The sequence below is a fragment of the Brienomyrus brachyistius genome, chromosome 17 (genome assembly GCF_023856365.1).
Source record: "Brienomyrus brachyistius isolate T26 chromosome 17, BBRACH_0.4, whole genome shotgun sequence".
NCBI lineage: Eukaryota > Metazoa > Chordata > Actinopteri > Osteoglossiformes > Mormyridae > Brienomyrus > Brienomyrus brachyistius.
In genome coordinates, this window is record NC_064549.1 from 1145445 (window position 1) to 1165349 (window position 19905).

At 40.3% G+C, this 19905-nt stretch overlaps 3 protein-coding genes across 16 annotated transcripts in view; all 3 read left to right on the forward strand.

The window, feature by feature from the left end:
• Positions 1 to 538: 538 nt before the first annotated feature.
• Positions 539 to 19905, forward strand: part of LOC125712167 (extracellular calcium-sensing receptor-like) — a 30006-nt gene continuing 10639 nt past the window's right edge. Inside the window, exons 1-6 of one of the 13 annotated variants that reach the window (XM_048981916.1) lie at positions 539 to 1236; positions 1535 to 1826; positions 1943 to 2749; positions 2826 to 3071; positions 3345 to 3468; positions 10983 to 11497. In XM_048981916.1, the coding sequence (XP_048837873.1) occupies positions 1022 to 1236; positions 1535 to 1826; positions 1943 to 2749; positions 2826 to 3071; positions 3345 to 3468; positions 10983 to 11110 (1812 nt within the window). In that variant the 5' untranslated portion in view covers positions 539 to 1021 and the 3' untranslated portion in view covers positions 11111 to 11497. Of the gene's footprint in view, positions 1237 to 1534; positions 1827 to 1942; positions 2750 to 2825; positions 3072 to 3344; positions 3469 to 3579; positions 4502 to 4744; positions 4980 to 10982; positions 11498 to 17369; positions 17684 to 19905 lie in introns of those variants that run through there. The other 12 variants (XM_048981915.1, XM_048981911.1, XM_048981913.1 and 9 more) reach the window with 12 other exon arrangements.
• Positions 7117 to 19885, forward strand: LOC125712165 (extracellular calcium-sensing receptor-like). 2 transcript variants are annotated; one of them, XM_048981908.1, is made up of 7 exons: positions 7117 to 7367; positions 7502 to 7793; positions 7971 to 8786; positions 8912 to 9139; positions 9259 to 9382; positions 9818 to 10290; positions 18783 to 19885. In XM_048981908.1, exons 1-7 carry the CDS (start codon positions 7138 to 7140, stop codon positions 18930 to 18932), a joined length of 2313 nt encoding a protein of 770 aa, XP_048837865.1. In that variant the 5' UTR covers positions 7117 to 7137; the 3' UTR covers positions 18933 to 19885. The 2 variants fall into 2 exon arrangements, with proteins under 2 accessions (XP_048837865.1, XP_048837864.1); XM_048981907.1 differs by lacking the exon at positions 18783 to 19885 and having other exon boundaries at positions 9818 to 10976.
• Positions 13359 to 17363, forward strand: LOC125712166 (extracellular calcium-sensing receptor-like). The gene is made up of 6 exons (XM_048981909.1): positions 13359 to 13605; positions 13742 to 14030; positions 14698 to 15513; positions 15639 to 15866; positions 15970 to 16093; positions 16205 to 17363. The coding sequence occupies exons 1-6, from the start codon at positions 13376 to 13378 to the stop codon at positions 17116 to 17118; spliced, it is 2601 nt and encodes an 866-aa protein (XP_048837866.1). The 5' UTR covers positions 13359 to 13375; the 3' UTR covers positions 17119 to 17363.

Below are 19905 nucleotides of genomic sequence, written 5' to 3' on the forward strand. Positions count from 1 at the left end.
CCGATTCACTGTTGATGTGTTAGGAGTCGCAGTTCAGTAACCTTCCTTTCAACATCTGCATTTAAGGCCACGAACTGCTCAAAAAAAATCTAATCATGATGCATTGCGTCAGGACCAGAATGCATTGCTTTAAGCCAGTGCTGTAAGTGACTACATGAAGTCAAACACATCCAACAGGCTAACTGGGAACAGATATCGTCGCTTCTTTTCACCCTAGAATCAATTTAATGCCACCCCTTTAAAAATTCCAGATTTTTCAATACTTTTGAAGGCCTTTAAAAATGTTTAAAAAATTAAAGACTTTTTAATACTTTTCAAGGATCCGTGGGGACCCCGATGCCCCCCTCCACACCTTTGATGCCTAATGAACAACACAAATGCAAGACAATGTAAAACTGTGTATGGATGTCTCTGCGTGACAAGTCCCTTCATTCAACTGAAATCATTTGGCAATTATATAAAACTGACTTTTAGGTCTTTTGGCTACAAGAGGTCAGACCATGTGCGAAGGAAGACATAAGTGCAATCACCATTTTTGTCTGCATGTACACATCCCATGTGATGAAGAGGAAAAGGCTGGCTTTTGGTCATCTTCTGCTTTCTAATACTAGATACTTCTCTTAGCCTGGTCTTGTGTATTATGATAAAATCATAAACAATTTAATAAGTAAACAAATGTAATTGAATCAAAAAACCAGGAAATTGTGCAAAACACAAAGCAAAGTGTCAAATATGAACCCATGCAGACGGGCAACTACACACACATTTCGGGTCAGATATCTGTTTCAGACCCTCAGACGAGTTAATGAGTAAACATCAGCATACCAGATTATTAGTATACCCCAAATGTGGTTAAATGCCAATTATTAATTGACCATTTACTGCCGGCTCAGGTTTGGGTTAATGGGAAGATGAACAGACAAGACCACGCCAGGCCACAGGGGAAGTCCGTACCCCAGAGGACAATCCACTCACTACAAAACGGACCACTTGGTAAGTCCTACTTGCAGGGAGCAGCACAATGACAGGTGTGATGCAGCGATGGGCAGCACTGCTGACATTGGCAGTTACTGTAGGTGTGGTGGTGCCTGCCTGCAGACTCCAGGGTCAGGCAGTACCTCCAGGGTTATCGGCAGAAGGGGACATCATGATTGGTGGCGTGTTCTCCATCCACAGAAGAACAGAGGAGAGAATGCACTCATATACTTACAAACCACAAGCTCCATCCTGCATCAGGTTTGTGATCACAGCAAGAAAAATGTGACTTCTCCGGCATGTAAATTACAATCATTTTAACATATAGTTACTTTTCAGAACTGGATTGAAAAAGTTTTCATACAAAAAGATACAGCACCTATTTCATGTACATAGTAAAATTTTTTTGGTAAATAACGTTTAAGGTTTAAAGTATGTATGTCTATGCATGCAACTGTATCATATACTTCCAGAATGAATAATTTACATTTATTAAAGTATTTTGCAATATTTGAGCTCTCCTGGTTCTGTCAATATTTAAAACATGGCCCTTTTCTAGTCTGAATTACAGAGAATTTCAATTTGCCCAAGCAATGATATTTGCCATTGAGGAAATAAACAACAGAACAGACCTCCTCCCAAAAGTATCACTGGGTTACAAGATATATGATGCCTGCGGCTCAATCCTTTTGGCTATTCAGTCAGCGATGGCTCTGATGAATGGTTATGAGGAAAGCGTGACTGATGCATTCTGCTCTAGACCTGCAGCTGTCCAGGCCATCATAGGGGAGTCTGGGTCTTCCCCAACAATTGCTCTCTCATCAGCAGTTGGACCTTTTTCCCTTCCATTGGTAAGGAACTATCGCTTTTCTTTGGGCTGCAAAGCTCAGTCACTTTGCCGCAATGTGCATTTGTTACCAGAATTCCTGCATGTGATTAGTTTGTTTCTTCATTCCTGCTATTACAGATCAGCCATTTTGCCACCTGTGCCTGCCTTAGCAACAGACAAAAATACCCATCTTTCTTCAGGACCATTCCCAGTGACTACTATCAGAGCAGAGCACTGGTCCAGCTGGTCAAACACTTTGGCTGGACGTGGGTGGGGGCTGTCAGGAGTGACAGTGACTATGGAAACAATGGAATGGCCACTTTTATCGAGGGTGCTGAACGAGAGGGAATCTGTATTGATTATTCAGTGACTGTTTTCAGGACAGATCCCAGAGAAAAAATACTCAAGGCAATTGAAGCAATTAGAAAAGGAACTGCGAAGGTGGTAGTAGCTTTCGTGGCTCTTGGAGATATACTCCCACTGCTCCAGGAGCTGGCTCTTCAGAATGTAACGGGTATCCAGTGGGTGGGCACGGAGTCTTGGATCACGGCCAGTAACTTGGTACAGAAAACAGAATTTAAATTCCTTAAGGGATCTCTTGGGTTTGCAGTAAGCACAAGCAAGTTAGAAGGTTTGCAGGAGTTTCTGATAAAGGTCCATCCAAAAAAGGAGCCAGGAAATACTCTTCTGAAGGAATTTTGGGAGACAGCTTTTAGCTGCTCCTTTGAGAGCAGCAGTAATGTGGTTAATACAACTTTCTGTACTGGGTATGAGACCTTGAGTGACCTGAAAAACTCATATACGGATGTATCTGATCTTAGAATATCCAACAAAGTATATGCAGCAGTTTATGCAGTTGCACATGCTCTGCACAATATCCTGGAAGACAATGCAGTCCGTTCCCATATTAACAGCAGCTATGGACCGGAATTCAGACCACTGGAGGTAAAAATAAAGGAAAAATCTTAGATCAAAGCAGAACAAGTGTGTTTTAACTCTGTCTAAATAAACCCAATTCAAGCCAACTTTTTTAATGCAGGTGTTTGCCTACTTGGAAAAGGTAAATTTCACAACCAAATATGGTGAGCAGGTGTCCTTTGACATTAATGGAGATCCAATAGCAAGATATGAACTGGTAAACTGGCACCTCACTGATGCAGGAACCATGAAGTTAAAGACAGTTGGACTGTATGATGCGTCTTTGCCTTCAAATAAGAAGTTTGCCCTAGATCAAGGGAATATAGTTTGGGCTGGAGAACAATCGCAGGTATAATATGACAGCTAGAAACATAATTACATTACTAGGAATTTTTATATTGCATTTATATAAAACAGTTTATGTAAGCAATTTGCATCAATAACTCCTGTGTTGTGTCATGCCCAAAAAACAGTAAAAAACACATAAGCAATTTCATAATTGTGGTTAATAAAACAAAGGCACAGAAAAGACCACATGCAAAATCTGATTTACGTTTACATTTCAGCAGAATTCCAACAAGCCCATTTAATGCACGTAACATGATCTGTTATTGTCACACAGAAGCCCGGATCAAAGTGCAGTGAGAGCTGTCCCCCAGGAACCCGCAAGGCCGTGCAGAGAGGGAAGCCTGTCTGCTGCTACGACTGTGTACCCTGTGCTGATGGGACAGTCAGCAATGCTACAGGTGATGGACCATCAGATGATGGACATGTTTTCAGAATGCTCATCCAATAAAAGTTAAACACTGACAACAATCATTAACCTTTTCAATAACTGTATTCTAATTTTCTTACAGATTCTAATGACTGCATTCCTTGTGATCTGGAATTTTGGTCAAATGAATATAGAAACAGATGCATATTAAAGACAGTTGAATTTCTATCCTTTGATGAAACTATGACAATAGTGCTCATCATTTTCTCAGTTTTTGGGGCATGTATAACCATAATTGTAGCTGCTGTGTTCTACATACACAAGGACACACCCATCGTCAAAGCCAACAACTCTGAGCTGAGCTTCCTGCTGCTCTTTTCCCTGACCCTCTGTTTCCTCTGCTCACTCACTTTCATCGGCCGACCCTCTCACTGGTCCTGTATGCTGCGCCACACGGCGTTTGGGATCACCTTTGTCCTCTGCATCTCTTGTGTTCTGGGGAAAACAATAGTGGTGTTAATGGCCTTCAGGGCTACACTCCCAGGCAGTAATGTCATGAAATGGTTTGGACCTTCTCAGCAGAGGCTCAGTGTTCTTGTATTCACTCTCATACAGGTGCTAATTTGTCTGCTCTGGTTAACATTATCCCCTCCTTTCCCCAACAAGAACACGAAGTACTACAAAGACAAGATCATTCTAGAGTGTGATGTGGGGTCAGCAGTGGGCTTCTGGGCTGTGCTGGGGTACATTGGTCTCCTCTCTGCCCTGTGCTTTGTACTGGCTTTTCTGGCCAGGAAGCTGCCTGACAACTTCAATGAAGCCAAATTCATCACCTTCAGCATGCTCATATTCTGTGCTGTCTGGATCACCTTTATCCCAGCTTATGTCAGCTCACCTGGGAAGTTCACTGTGGCCGTCGAGATATTTGCCATTTTAGCTTCTAGTTACGGCCTTCTTTTCTGCATTTTTGTTCCCAAATGTTACATCATTCTGTTAAAGCCTGAGCTAAACTCACGAAAAAGCTTGATGGGTAAAATACCCACCAAGTCCCTATGAAAATAAATCCTAATTGCAAGTTACACATTCACACATTCCGGCCATTCATTTCTTTACTGACGAGAACATCATCACAGTATACTCCTCCACCAGCTAGTTTTACTTAATTACATAATAGCAAATGGCAATTATATCACAGGAAACTAAAGACACTGTAAAATCAATGTTCTATATCTCTTTAAAGACTGAAGCCTTGTATATGAATTATCTGTCTCCCTATGAGTCCCTGAGTGTGATCTTGCTCTCTACAGAGACACTGCGGATCTACCATCTCTACACCAGCATCCCTGTGTTCTTCTACCCCTGGAAGTGGCCATTTTGGCTGTTTATGCTTCACTGCCTTTGGAGAATCCATGTAGATTCTGCTTTTATTGTCTAACACAAATAAAACATATTCTCACAGTAAGCATTAAAATTACTGCAAATTGTTGACCTTTCTTCAAAATGGTGAGATAGTTCATTTTTGGTTGCCTGTATATTTCTGTATATCTCACGTAGATTTCTTAAAGAAAAGAAATCATAGTAAATAAAATTCTGAAAGATCCTCTGTAATTTGAGTCAGGCTACATTAATTGTGGAGCTATCCATAATGTTGTCATCAACTTTCAGATTTGCTATAATCTTCATGAAGTCTGTTGACGTCTCTTGTAACAGTGGCTTGAAAACATTTCTGCATCCCATGTTACCAATGACAAAATAATGGAATCCGACCTTCCAAATTAATAAATCAAATTGTGGGTAGAAAGCCATATATATCTGGATAATTCTTATTGGATTATCATTTTTTCACTACAGTATTATGTAAAAGGTGGAATGTGACTGAGTGGGTTAAACCATTATGCCTGTTATTAGAAGGTCACAAGTTCAAGCAAAACCTCAGCACGTCTGCAGGTCCTTGAGCAAGGCCCTTAACCCCCAGCTCCCAGGGTTCTGCTATGGATAGCTGCCCTTCACAGCCAACTTGCTCTCACCAACAGTGAGCAAGCTGGGGGAGGCGTAAAGAGAATTCCTCCACAGGAGTCAATAAAATATCAATTATTATTATTATTCATTAATATACATTTGATGCTATCCATTTTCTGAAAGGCAGTTCGATTTGTTCTTTTGACTGCATCCCAAGTGTAGAGGGAAAAGTGAGATGATAGCATATATATTTAAAAATGACTAAAATCAATAATTTTATTTCTTTTAAAATTGTGCATGCTGATACACTATTATTTTATTCTCTTAAGTACAGCATCCCCCCAGGTTACTATGAGGTTATGTTCCGATAAACCTACCATATGGAGAAAATATTACAAGGCAAAAACACATTTTAATACAGCACACCTAACCCTAACAAACATCATAGCCTAGCCTACCTTAAACATGCTAAGAACACTTATACTAGCCAACAGTTGGGCAAAATCATTAACACAAAGTCTGTTTTATGATAAAGTGCTCATTACCGTTTTTCGAGCAGGTTTCATTTTCTGTGTTTTTTCGTACCTGTTAAAAGCTATTGACCAAAATCTTGTATGTATGTCGCAACGTTTTGAGGCTGTGTCTTCATTTCTTATGAAGGACTATATGGAGATAAAACACAGTTCATGAGCATATGATGTTTTGGTTCCTCCTTGTTTTATTGTATGTGGTCAGAGATACAAAGATTACTTGTAACTGACTTTCTTTATATATAGGTAATATACGAGATGGATAAAATCCATATTGTTCTTTAGCAAACAGTACACTGTCCAGGTCCATAGTGTACAGGACAGGAGCAGAAGAAGGGGCACTGTTAGTCCAGGCTCTGCTGCCCTGACCTGTTGAAGAGGGGGCCATAGTAGTGTGGAGTGTGCTTCCCTGGCCTGGCACAGATAATGACCCCTGGTATGGCCTGTGAAAAGCAGAGCCACTCTGTCATTGGGTCTTGTCAGTCCAGCTCCTTTGTCAATGTGGATCTTTTTACTGATTGGTAAAATAATTATACATCACAGTAAATTCTAGCTATGGTTTACTCTACAGAGCTGTGTAAAACATACCCAAATCACAGGAACACCTCAGACACTTTGCCTTGTGTGATTACCATAGGAAAACTGCTTATTTTACAAAGTAATAGACTTGTAATTTTATACAAAAATATTTGTGACAAACTCCATATGGTTTTAAATAAACCATGTTAACACTTTGATCTACCTTACTTGTTAAGTCTTCCTTTAGTAATGAGAGTTTTGATATAGATTTCAAGAGTAAAAGCCTGCACCACTGAAAATATTTGATTGAACAAGAACACTGTCTCTATGACAACAATTTAAGTTCTCAAGCAGGAGTCCTCAGATATAGAACTTATTCTGGGCAACCACTGTACAGGATGTAGCAGACCTGCCTCACTAATAAGTCAAAGAAGACTAACTATTAAAGATGTAGATGACATGTAAATATAGCAAAATGGAGTTTGGTGGCAATAGGCAATTTAGGTGTGTGACATATACAGGAGTGATTACGGTAGTCAGTGAGTGAACAGTACAGGCTGGGCCACTCCTTTGCAGCTCCCCGGGATGAGGTACAGCACCATGTAACGTTTACCACTGAGGATAGGAGACACAGTGTATAAATAGGCATGTCTGAGCAGCAGCACATTCAGCCCTGCTCTACAAGGTCAGACATGAATCAGGCACTGATGTGGCATGTGCTGGCAGCCCCAGTCTTTGTTATCCTGAGTGGTGGTTCTTTATCCAGGAAAGATGAACCTTCCTGTCACCTGTGGGGAGAACCTCAAACCCCACAGCTTCAAAAGGATGGAGACATCATGATCGGAGGCGTTTTCTCATTCCACAACAACTGGGAACGAGAACTTTTATATTCACAGGCTCCCCCGCCATTGAAATGCACAGAGTAAGTCCATTTTCACAAAGTAACAGTGGTTAAACTTTAAGGATTATTTAACTGCATGTGTTTAAATAATAAGATCTTCTTATATAATTGAGGACTGTCTGACATATGTCTTCATGTTGTATCTGCCATTTTAGCTTAAACCTCAGATCATTTCAGTATGCTCAGACTATGATCTTTGCCATAGAGGAGATTAATAACAGCACATCTCTGCTTCCAAATACCACTCTGGGCTATAAGATCTATGACATATGTGGTTCAGTTGGTACAGCTGTGAGGACAGCCATGACCCTGGCAAATGATCACCAAGGCCAAGCTTCTGATACACTTTGTACCAAACCATCTACAGTTCAGGCAATCATAGGAGAGTCGTCGTCATCTCCTACTGTTGCAATTTCAGCATCTATTGGACCCTTTCATATACCTGTGGTAGGTAGGCAGGCTTAACATTTCAGAAAATCTTAACATGCAGAAAAAGCTACAGTGTACAGGCTAATTTATGTAAAATGGTCGTTCAGCATATTATTAACTGTCTTTCACTGAATGGGCTAGTGCCTGAAAATGTACTGTAAAAGGGCCAGTAAATAACATATCTGTGTTTAACAGGTAAGTCACTTTTCCACCTGCGCTTGTCTGAGTGACAAAAGGAAATATCCATCATTCCTCAGAACCATTCCCAGTGACTACTACCAGAGCAGAGCACTGGCCCAGCTGGTCAAATACTTTGGCTGGACATGGGTGGGGGCCATCAGGACAGATGATGACTACGGCAATAACGGAATGGCCACTTTCATAGAGACCGCCCAAAATCTTGGAATATGCATTGAGTACTCAGAACCTTTTTACAGATTATACCCAAAGGAAGACTTATTACGAATAATTGATGCTATTAAGAGGTCCACTTCCCGAGTTATAGTGGGCTTCCTGTCCTACGCGGACATGGATGTGCTGTTGCAGGAGATGGCTCACCACAATCTTACAGGGTACCAATGGATTGGCAGTGAGGCCTGGATCGCTGACCCATACATAGCCACTGTCAAGGGCCACCATGTCCTTAATGGAGCAATAGGATTTTCTATTGCAAAAGCAGAGGTGTCAGGCCTAAGAGATTTCATGCTGGATGTTCTATCATTGAACTCATCTGGTAATACTATTTTTCAAGAGTTTTGGGAAGGCTTATTTGAATGTAAATTCCCCAGTGATGTGGATTCAGTCAATGGTAAAGTATGCAAGGGCACTGAGAATCTGAGTGGGATTGATAACACGTACACCGATATGTCTCAGATACAAATCCTGAATAATGTGTACAAAGGGGTGTATGCTGTGGCTCACGCGCTGCATGAGTTATTCACCTGCAAATCTGATCAAGAGGTGGCTGACAACCAAACCTGTGACACGAAGAGGCAACCCGAACCATGGAAGGTATGCTAAGCAACACAAATTGTCACAAACACCTTCACACCTCATGTAATATTTAAAGTAGTTCATAAATTTCTTACCTGGTGTAATACTTAAAGTGATTTGTCAATAACAAATTGTTAACATAGTTTTTACAGCAACTGAAAAAAGTTCGATTCAAAACAAAGGAGGGTGAAGAAGTGTTCTTCGACAAGAATGGAGATCCAGCAGCAAAATATGATCTTGTAAACTGGCAGCAGCAGCCAGACGGCCAGATTTATATTGCCACAGTGGGACGATATGATGCATCTTTACCCACAGAGAAACAACTAAAACTGAACAACGTATCCATTGTTTGGGCTAAAAATTCAGAAAAGGTGAGTCTCGACGCATATGGTTATTTAACGTGAAATTGAATTAATGTCAAATTGCAGCAATTTCTGCAGCTTCTGCCCATTTAGCTGCTGTTCTGTTTGTGCTTTTGTGCCTCTGCCAGGTGCCAGTGTCAGTGTGCAGTGAGAGCTGTCCCCCAGGAACCCGCAAGGCCGTGCAGAAAGGAAAGCCTGTCTGCTGCTACGACTGCATACTTTGTGCTGAGGGGGAGATCAGCAATACTACAGGTACCTTTATAAAAATATATATTACATAACCATATATAATACGACCTATGTTTTGTCTGCTGTGTGTGCTGTCTGAGTCTCCCCCCAGGTAGCTGAGCTAACTGGCACTTCTAAATTGTCATTTGTTTGTGTGCATGTGTGCAAGCGTTGTGATTGCCTGAACTCTGAACAGGGTATACACCTACTCCTTTGTGCCCTGGGTTGCTTGGGAAAGGCTGGCCCCTGCCACAATTCTAGTATAAGTGGTTGGAAGATGAATGGATGATTATGCTAAAAAAGATATATGGTAAAAAGGTATAATGTAGTGAAAGGTGATTTTTTTTTTTTTGGCTAAACATTTTAATTCATGATTATAATGTATAAAATCGCTGCACTTTTCTTTATAACAGAACATGAAATTGGTGTTAATATTATATTCTCAAATTTTTCTTACAGATTCTATCACATGCATGCAATGTCATCCAGAATACTGGTCAAATAAATTGAAGGAAAAATGCATTCTGAAAGAAACTGAATATTTGTCCTATGCAGAAATTATGGGAATAATACTCACAGTTGTTTCCCTACTTGGAACAGGCATAACAAGTGCAGTGACAATTATTTTCTTCAGATACAAGAACACACCTATTATAAAAGCCAACAACTCTGAGCTGAGCTTCCTGCTGCTCTTTTCCCTGACCCTCTGTTTCCTCTGCTCACTCACTTTCATTGGACCACCTTCCAACTGGTCCTGTATGCTGCGCCACACAGCGTTTGGGATCACCTTTGTCCTCTGCATCTCTTGTGTTCTGGGGAAAACAATAGTGGTGTTAATGGCCTTCAGGGCTACACTCCCAGGCAGTAATGTCATGAAATGGTTTGGACCTTCTCAGCAGAGGCTCAGTGTTCTTGTATTCACTCTCATACAGGTGCTAATTTGTCTGCTCTGGTTAACATTATCCCCTCCTTTCCCCAACAAGAACACGAAGTACTACAAAGACAAGATCATTCTAGAGTGTGATGTGGGGTCAGCAGTGGGCTTCTGGGCTGTGCTGGGGTACATTGGTCTCCTCTCTGCCCTGTGCTTTGTACTGGCTTTTCTGGCCAGGAAGCTGCCTGACAACTTCAATGAAGCCAAATTCATCACCTTCAGCATGCTCATATTCTGTGCTGTCTGGATCACCTTTATCCCAGCTTATGTCAGCTCACCTGGGAAGTTCACTGTGGCCGTCGAGATATTTGCCATTTTAGCTTCTAGTTACGGCCTTCTTTTCTGCATTTTTGTTCCCAAATGTTACATCATTCTGTTAAAGCCTGAGCTAAACTCACGAAAAAGCTTGATGGGTAAAATACCCACCAAGTCCCTATGAAAATAAATCCTAATTGCAAGTTACACATTCACACATTCCGGCCATTCATTTCTTTACTGACGAGAACATCATCACAGTATACTCCTCCACCAGCTAGTTTTACTTAATTACATAATAGCAAATGGCAATTATATCACAGGAAACTAAAGACACTGTAAAATCAATGTTCTATATCTCTTTAAAGACTGAAGCCTTGTATATGAATTATCTGTCTCCCTATGAGTCCCTGAGTGTGATCTTGCTCTCTACAGAGACACTGCGGATCTACCATCTCTACACCAGCATCCCTGTGTTCTTCTACCCCTGGAAGTGGCCATTTTGGCTGTTTATGCTTCACTGCCTTTGGAGAATCCATGTAGATTCTGCTTTTATTGTCTAACACAAATAAAACATATTCTCACAGTAAGCATTAAAATTACTGCAAATTGTTGACCTTTCTTCAAAATGGTGAGATAGTTCATTTTTGGTTGCCTGTATATTTCTGTATATCTCACATAGATTTCTTAAAGAAAAGAAATCATAGTAAATAAAATTCTGAAAGATCCTCTGTAATTTGAGTCAGGCTACATTAATTGTGGAGCTATCCATAATGTTGTCATCAACTTTCAGATTTGCTATAATCTTCATGAAGTCTGTTGACGTCTCTTGTAACAGTGGCTTGAAAACATTTCTGCATCCCATGTTACCAATGACAAAATAATGGAATCCGACCTTCCAAATTAATAAATCAAATTGTGGGTAGAAAGCCATATATATCTGGATAATTCTTATTGGATTATCATTTTTTCACTACAGTATTATGTAAAAGGTGGAATGTGACTGAGTGGGTTAAACCATTATGCCTGTTATTAGAAGGTCACAAGTTCAAGCAAAACCTCAGCACGTCTGCAGGTCCTTGAGCAAGGCCCTTAACCCCCAGCTCCCAGGGTTCTGCTATGGATAGCTGCCCTTCACAGCCAACTTGCTCTCACCAACAGTGAGCAAGTTGGGGGAGGCGTAAAGAGAATTCCTCCACAGGAGTCAATAAAATATCAATTATTATTATCATTCATTAATATACATTTGATGCTATCCATTTTCTGAAAGGCAGTTCGATTTGTTCTTTTGACTGCATCCCAAGTGCAGAGGGAAAAGTGAGATGATAGCATATATATTTAAAAATGACTAAAATCAATAATTTTATTTCTTTTAAAATTGTGCATGCTGATACACTATTATTTTATTCTCTTAAGTACAGCATCCCCCCAGGTTACTATGAGGTTATGTTCCGATAAACCTACCATATGGAGAAAATATTACAAGGCAAAAACACATTTTAATACAGCACACCTAACCCTAACAAACATCATAGCCTAGCCTACCTTAAACATGCTAAGAACACTTATACTAGCCAACAGTTGGGCAAAATCATTAACACAAAGTCTGTTTTATGATAAAGTGCTCATTACCGTTTTTCGAGCAGGTTTCATTTTCTGTGTTTTTTCGTACCTGTTAAAAGCTATTGACCAAAATCTTGTATGTATGTCGCAACGTTTTGAGGCTGTGTCTTCATTTCTTATGAAGGACTATATGGAGATAAAACACAGTTCATGAGCATATGATGTTTTGGTTCCTCCTTGTTTTATTGTATGTGGTCAGAGATACAAAGATTACTTGTAACTGACTTTCTTTATATATAGGTAATATACGAGATGGATAAAATCCATATTGTTCTTTAGCAAACAGTACACTGTCCAGGTCCATAGTGTACAGGACAGGAGCAGAAGAAGGGGCACTGTTAGTCCAGGCTCTGCTGCCCTGACCTGTTGAAGAGGGGGCCATAGTAGTGTGGAGTGTGCTTCCCTGGCCTGGCACAGATAATGACCCCTGGTATGGCCTGTGAAAAGCAGAGCCACTCTGTCATTGGGTCTTGTCAGTCCAGCTCCTTTGTCAATGTGGATCTTTTTACTGATTGGTAAAATAATTATACATCACAGTAAATTCTAGCTATGGTTTACTCTACAGAGCTGTGTAAAACATACCCAAATCACAGGAACACCTCAGACACTTTGCCTTGTGTGATTACCATAGGAAAACTGCTTATTTTACAAAGTAATAGACTTGTAATTTTATACAAAAATATTTGTGACAAACTCCATATGGTTTTAAATAAACCATGTTAACACTTTGATCTACCTTACTTGTTAAGTCTTCCTTTAGTAATGAGAGTTTTGATATAGATTTCAAGAGTAAAAGCCTGCACCACTGAAAATATATGACTGAACAAGAACACTGTCTCTATGACAACAATTTAAGTTCTCAAGCAGGAGTCCTCAGATATAGAACTTATTCTGGGCAACCACTGTACAGGATGTAGCAGACCTGCCTCACTAATAAGTCAAAGAAGACTAACTATTAAAGATGTAGATGACATGTAAATATAGCAAAATGGAGTTTGGTGGCAATAGGCAATTTAGGTGTGTGACATATACAGGAGTGATTACGGTAGTCGTTGAGTGAAGAGTACAGGCTGGGCCACTCCTTTGCAGCTCCCCGGGATGAGGTACAGCACCATGTAACGCTTACCACTGAGGATAGGAGACACAGTGTATAAATAGGCATGTCTGAGCAGCAGCACATTCAGCCCTGCTCTACAAGGTCAGACATGAATCAGGCACTGATGTGGCATGTGCTGGCAGCCCCAGTCTTTGTTATCCTGAGTGGTGGTTCTTTATCCAGGAAAGATGAACCTTCCTGTCACCTGTGGGGAGAACCTCAAACCCCACAGCTTCAAAAGGATGGAGACATCATGATTGGAGGGATTTTCACATTCCACAACAATTGGGAACGAGAACTTTTATATTCACAGGCTCCCCCGCCATTGAAATGCACAGAGTAAGTCCATTTTCACAAAGTAACAGTGGTTAAACTTTAAGGATTATTTAACTGCATGTGTTTAAATAATAAGATCTTCTTATATAATTGAGGACTGTCTGACATATAATGCTTCATGTTGTATCTGCCATTTTAGCTTAAACCTCAGATCATTTCAGTATGCTCAGACTATGATCTTTGCCATAGAGGAGATTAATAACAGCACATCTCTGCTGCAAAATACCACTCTGGGCTATAAGATCTATGACACCTGTGGTTCAGTTGCTACGGCTGTGAGGGCAGCCATGACCCTGGCAAATGATCACCAAGGCCAAGCTTCTGATATACTTTGTACCAAACCATCTACAGTTCAGGCAATCATGGGAGAGGCTTCATCTTCCAGCATTGCAATTTCAGCTTTTGTTGGACCATTTAATATACCTGTGGTAGGTAGGAAAGCTTCATGTCTCAGAAAATCTGAACATATAGAAAAACGTCATATACAGACTAAAGTATATAAACCGTTATTCACCATATAATTGGCTTCCACTGATTGGGTAGCACCTAAATGCAGTGGAAACCGCTTTTAGTGCCCACAGTTATGGTAAATAACCACTTATATAGTTACCTGAAGCTAATGCTGGGTGCACAGTAAACATGACGGGAAAAAGAAAGCCATTTTTTTCTCAATTATGAATAGATACTCATCAAAGTTTATGATAAACTGCCAAAAACAAGTCAACAAGATGTAATATTGAAACTACAATAAGCTATATTTTGTGTACAGTACTGTACTGCATTATAGCGTATTTGAATTATACATAGTTCAGCCATAAAATTTTTACAGTACTGTAATTTGAAAATCATTTGAAACAGCTGTACTCTATTATGAAGAGTCAATAAAATTCAGCAAATAGCGATGCTGTCCGTTTTAGCACCTTATATATGTGTCATAAATTTACAAATGTAAAAAATGTCAATTAGATGGAAATCTGTTATACGAGTAGTGACCATCTGCTTATAGTAATCAATTTCACCCAGACAGAGGTGATCACTATAGACGGTTATATGTACTGTAAAACTTTCAGTAAACAACATATCTATGTTTAACAGGTAAGTCACTTTTCCACCTGCGCTTGTCTGAGTGACAAAAGGAAATATCCATCATTCCTCAGAACCATTCCCAGTGACTACTACCAGAGCAGAGCACTGGCCCAGCTGGTCAAATACTTTGGTTGGACATGGGTGGGGGCCATCAGGACAGATGATGACTACGGCAATAACGGAATGGCCACTTTCATAGAGACCGCCCAACATCTAGGAATATGCATTGAGTACTCAGAACCTTTTTACAGAACATACCCAAAGGAAGACATATTACGAATAATTGATGCTATTAAGAGGTCCACTTCCCGGGTTATAGTGGGCTTCCTGTCCTACATGGACATGGATGTGCTGTTGCAGGAGATGGCTCACCACAATCTTACAGGGTACCAATGGATTGGCAGTGAGGCCTGGATCGCTGACCCATACACAGCCACTGTCAAGGGCCACCATGTCCTTAATGGAGCAATAGGATTTTCTATTGCAAAAGCAGAGGTGTCAGGCTTAAGAGATTTCATGCTGGATGTTCTATCATTGAACTCATCTGGTAATACTATTTTTCAAGAGTTTTGGGAAGGCTTATTTGAATGTAAATTCCCCAGTGATGTGGATTCAGTCAATGGTAAAGTATGCAAGGGCACTGAGAATCTGAGTGGGATTGATAACACATACACCGATATGTCTCAGATACAAATCCTGAATAATGTGTACAAAGGGGTGTATGCTGTGGCTCACGCGCTGCATGAGTTATTCACCTGCAAATCTGATCAAGAGGTGGCTGACAACCAAACCTGTGCCACGAAGAGGCAACCCGAACCATGGAAGGTATGCTAAGCAACACACATTGTCACAAACACCTTCACACCTCATGTAATATTTAAAGTAGTTCATAAATTTCTTACCTGGTGTAATACTTAAAGTGATTTGTCAATAACAAATTTTTAACATAGTTTTTACAGCAACTGAAAAAAGTTCGTTTCAAAACAAAGGAGGGTGAAGAAGTGTTCTTCGACAAGAATGGAGATCCAGCAGCAAAATATGATCTTGTAAACTGGCAGCAGCAGCCAGACGGCCAGATTTATATTGCCACAGTGGGACGATATGATGCATCCTTACCCACAGAGAAACAACTAAAACTGAACAACGTATCCATTGCTTGGACTAAAAATTCTGAAAAGGTGAGTCTCAACACATACAGTTGTATATAGTCGAATTGCAGTAATTTCTGTGGCTTCTGCCCATTTAGCTGCTGTTCTGTTTGTGCTTTTGTGCCTCTGCCAGGTGCCAGTGTCAGTGTGCAGTGAGAGCTGTCCCCCAGGAACCCGCAAGGCCGTGCAGAGAGGGAAGCCTGTCTGCTGCTACGACTGTGTACCCTGTGCTGAGGGGGACATCAGCAATACTACAGGTAATTGATTGCTGCAAAACATTCATGTTTTTTTGAAATGATAAATATATTAGACAAACATTGCCAACAATAATCAACCCTTTCAATAACTGAATTCTAATTTTCTTACAGATTCTAATGACTGCATTCCTTGTGACCTGGAATACTGGTCAAATGAGTATAAAGACAGATGCATATTAAAGACAGTTGAATATTTATCCTTTGATGAAACTATGGCAATAGTGCTCATCATTTTCTCACTTTTTGGGGCATGTTTAACCATAATAGTAGCTGCTGTGTTCTTCATACACAAGGACACACCCATCGTCAAAGCCAACAACTCTGAGCTGAGCTTCCTGCTGCTCTTTTCCCTGACCCTCTGTTTCCTCTGCTCACTCACTTTCATCGGCCGACCCTCTCACTGGTCCTGTATGCTGCGCCACACGGCATTTGGGATCACCTTTGTCCTCTGCATCTCTTGTGTTCTGGGGAAAACAATAGTGGTGTTAATGGCCTTCAGGGCTACACTCCCAGGCAGTAATGTCATGAAATGGTTTGGACCTTCTCAGCAGAGGCTCAGTGTCCTTGTATTCACTCTCATACAGGTGCTAATTTGTCTGCTCTGGTTAACATTATCCCCTCCTTTCCCCAACAAGAACACGAAGTACTACAAAGACAAGATCATTCTAGAGTGTGATGTGGGGTCAGCAGTGGGCTTCTGGGCTGTGCTGGGGTACATTGGTCTCCTCTCTGCCCTGTGCTTTGTACTGGCTTTTCTGGCCAGGAAGCTGCCTGATAACTTCAATGAAGCCAAATTCATCACCTTCAGCATGCTCATATTCTGTGCTGTCTGGATCACCTTTATCCCAACTTATGTCAGCTCACCTGGGAAGTTCACTGTGGCCGTCGAGATATTTGCCATTTTAGCTTCCACTTACGGCCTTCTTTTCTGCATTTTTGTTCCCAAATGCTACATAATTCTGTTAAAGCCTGAGTTAAACTCACGAAAAAGCTTGATGGGTAAAATAACCACCAAATCGCTATAAAAATAAATCCTAATTGCAAGTTACACATTCACACATTCCAGCCATTCATTTCTTTACTGACGAGTACATCACCACAGTATACTCCTCCACCAGCTAGTTTTACTTAATTACATAATAGCAAATGGCAATTATATCACAGGAAACTAAAGACACTGTAAAATCTATGTTCTATATCTCTTTAAAGACTGAAGCCTTGTATATGAATTATTTGTCTCCCAATGAGTCCCTGAGTGTTATCTTGCTCTCTACAGAGACACTGCGGATCTACCATCTCTGCACCAGCATCCCTGTGTTCTTCTACCCCTGGAAGTGGCCCTTTTGGCTGTTTATGCTTCACTGCCTTTGGAGAATCCATGTAGATTCTGCTTTTATTGTCAAAAAAAGAACATTATCCCACAGTAGGCTAAGAAAGGAGAGGAAACTACTGACCTCTACTCAAAAATTGCAGAGTAATGAGAAGGTTCATTTTTAGTTGCCTGCACATTTCTTAATTTCAAATAAAATTCTTAAGTTCTTAATAAAAATGCAAATAAGGAACAAACAGTTTCATAGTTAATATAATGATATATTTCTAATTCTTAGTTTTTATGTGTGTGTTTGTGTAAATACACACACACACACACGCATATATATATATATATATATATATATATATATATATATATATACACATATATTAACAACTAGCATCCATTTTCTAAAAGATCTCCTGTATGTAGAGTGGAGCTACATTAATCGTGAAGTGCATAGTGTTGTGTCTAGCAATCATGTCTGCAGTTTGTCATAGTCTGATGATATTTTTACTTGCTGTGGCTAGAAAAAAATCTGCACCATAAACAGTACTGTAAACATGTTACTAACGGACTAATGGCAAAAATAAAGGAATGTGACCATCCAAATTATGAAATCATATTGTGGATATGCATATTGTGGTCATATACATCTGGATAATTCTGATTGGATTATCATTTCTTCATTACAGGATTATATAAAAACGGGAATGAATTCATTAAGATAGATTGTATGCTATTCAACTTCTGAAAGGCAGACTGATTCAGATTTTAATTCTTTTAAAGGAGGGCATACCCTTATACTATTACACTCATACATTTTTCTATATAATATTAATAATTTCTAATTCTTACTTTCTAACACATTGCAGAAGTAAAGGAAATGTAATCATTTTTATTTTTAAATGCAGTGACATGTGATCCACGTCCCTTGAATACACTTCAAAAGAAGAAAGAAATGATTGGAACTTGAAAAATACAGAGTTGGCTTTTCTGAAATGTACGTGGATACTGTTGGTAACATTTTCCATATGTGGGGGTTGTCTTACTATGACAATTAGGGGAATATTCTTCTGTTACAGACACACACCTATTGTCAGAGCCAACAACTCTGAGCTGAGCTTCCTGCTGCTCTTTTCCCTGACCCTCTGTTTCCTCTGCTCACTCACTTTCATCGGCCGACCCTCTCACTGGTCCTGTATGCTGCGCCACACGGCGTTTGGGATCACCTTTGTCCTCTGCATCTCTTGTGTTCTGGGGAAAACAATAGTGGTGTTAATGGCCTTCAGGGCTACACTCCCAGGCAGTAATGTCATGAAATGGTTTGGACCTTCTCAGCAAAGGCTCAGTGTCCTTGTATTCACTCTCATACAGGTGCTAATTTGTGTGCTCTGGTTGACATTATCCCCTCCTTTCCCCAACAAGAACACGAAGTACTACAAAGACAAGATCATTCTAGAGTGTGATGTGGGGGTCAGCAGTGGGCTTCTGGGCTGTGCTGGGCTACATTGGTCTCCTCTCTGACCTATGCTTTGCACTGGCTTTTCTGGCCAGAAAGCTCCCAAAACTGCTGCTTTACAACTAAACTTATTCATGCTAGAAACCAGAGCTGTTAACATGCCCTCTGGATCATATGGTCATGTTAAAAGCTATGCCAGTCTAAGTGTCACACATGCTGACTCAATCTCCCGCTCACATTTACACTGTTTATCAGTAAGCTGTAGCTAATTGTCTTCCTTCTAACTACATCTGTAGTGTTGCAGCTACCCTGCATACACTGTTAATTAGAGTAGGCACCATCAGCCATGTCCCTGCCCTTGGTGTTGGCCACCTGGGAGGAGTTGCAATATTTTAATTTATATGCACTGCAGCAGTACACACTGAGGCTGTTTATCTATGGATAGGTGATGCCCCCCTCCAAAACTGTGTATGGATGTCTCTGCATGATAAGTCCCTTCATTGAACTGAAATCATTTGGCAATTATATAAAACTGACTTTTAGGTCTTTTGGCTACAAGAGGTTAGACCATGTGCGAAGGAAGACATTAGTGCAATCACCATTTTTGTCTGCATGTACACATCCCATGTGATGAAGAGGAAAAGGCTGGCTTTTGGTCATTTTCTGCTTTCTAATACTAGATACTTCTCTTAGCCTGGTCTTGTGTATTATGATAAAATCATAAACAATTTAATAAGTAAACAAATGTAATTGAATCATAAATACCAGGAAATTGTGCAAAACACAAAGCAAAGTGTCAAATATGAAACCATGCAGATGGGCAACTACACACACATTTTGGGTCAGATATCTGTTTCAGACCCTCAGACGAGTTAATGAGTAAACATCAGCATACCAGATTATTAGTATACCCCAAATGTGGTTAAATGCCAATTATTAATTGACCATTTACTGCCGGCTCAGGTTTGGGTTAATGGGAAGATGAACAGACAAGACCACGCCAGGCCACAGGGGAAGTCTGTACCCCAGAAGACAATC

Bases quoted from the DNA above. Each gene is read 5' to 3' on its own strand.
- LOC125712165 (XM_048981907.1), top strand. From the start codon at position 7,138: ATGAATCAGGCACTGATGTGGCATGTGCTGGCAGCCCCAGTCTTTGTT. The intron at 8,787-8,911 runs GTATGCTAAGCA...TTGTTAACATAG, and splicing joins GGCAACCCGAACCATGGAAG to TTTTTACAGCAACTGAAAAA. The intron at 9,383-9,817 runs GTACCTTTATAA...TTTTTCTTACAG, and splicing joins GGAGATCAGCAATACTACAG to ATTCTATCACATGCATGCAA.
- LOC125712166 (XM_048981909.1), top strand. From the start codon at position 13,376: ATGAATCAGGCACTGATGTGGCATGTGCTGGCAGCCCCAGTCTTTGTT. The intron at 13,606-13,741 runs GTAAGTCCATTT...CTGCCATTTTAG, and splicing joins CCGCCATTGAAATGCACAGA to CTTAAACCTCAGATCATTTC. The intron at 15,514-15,638 runs GTATGCTAAGCA...TTTTTAACATAG, and splicing joins GGCAACCCGAACCATGGAAG to TTTTTACAGCAACTGAAAAA.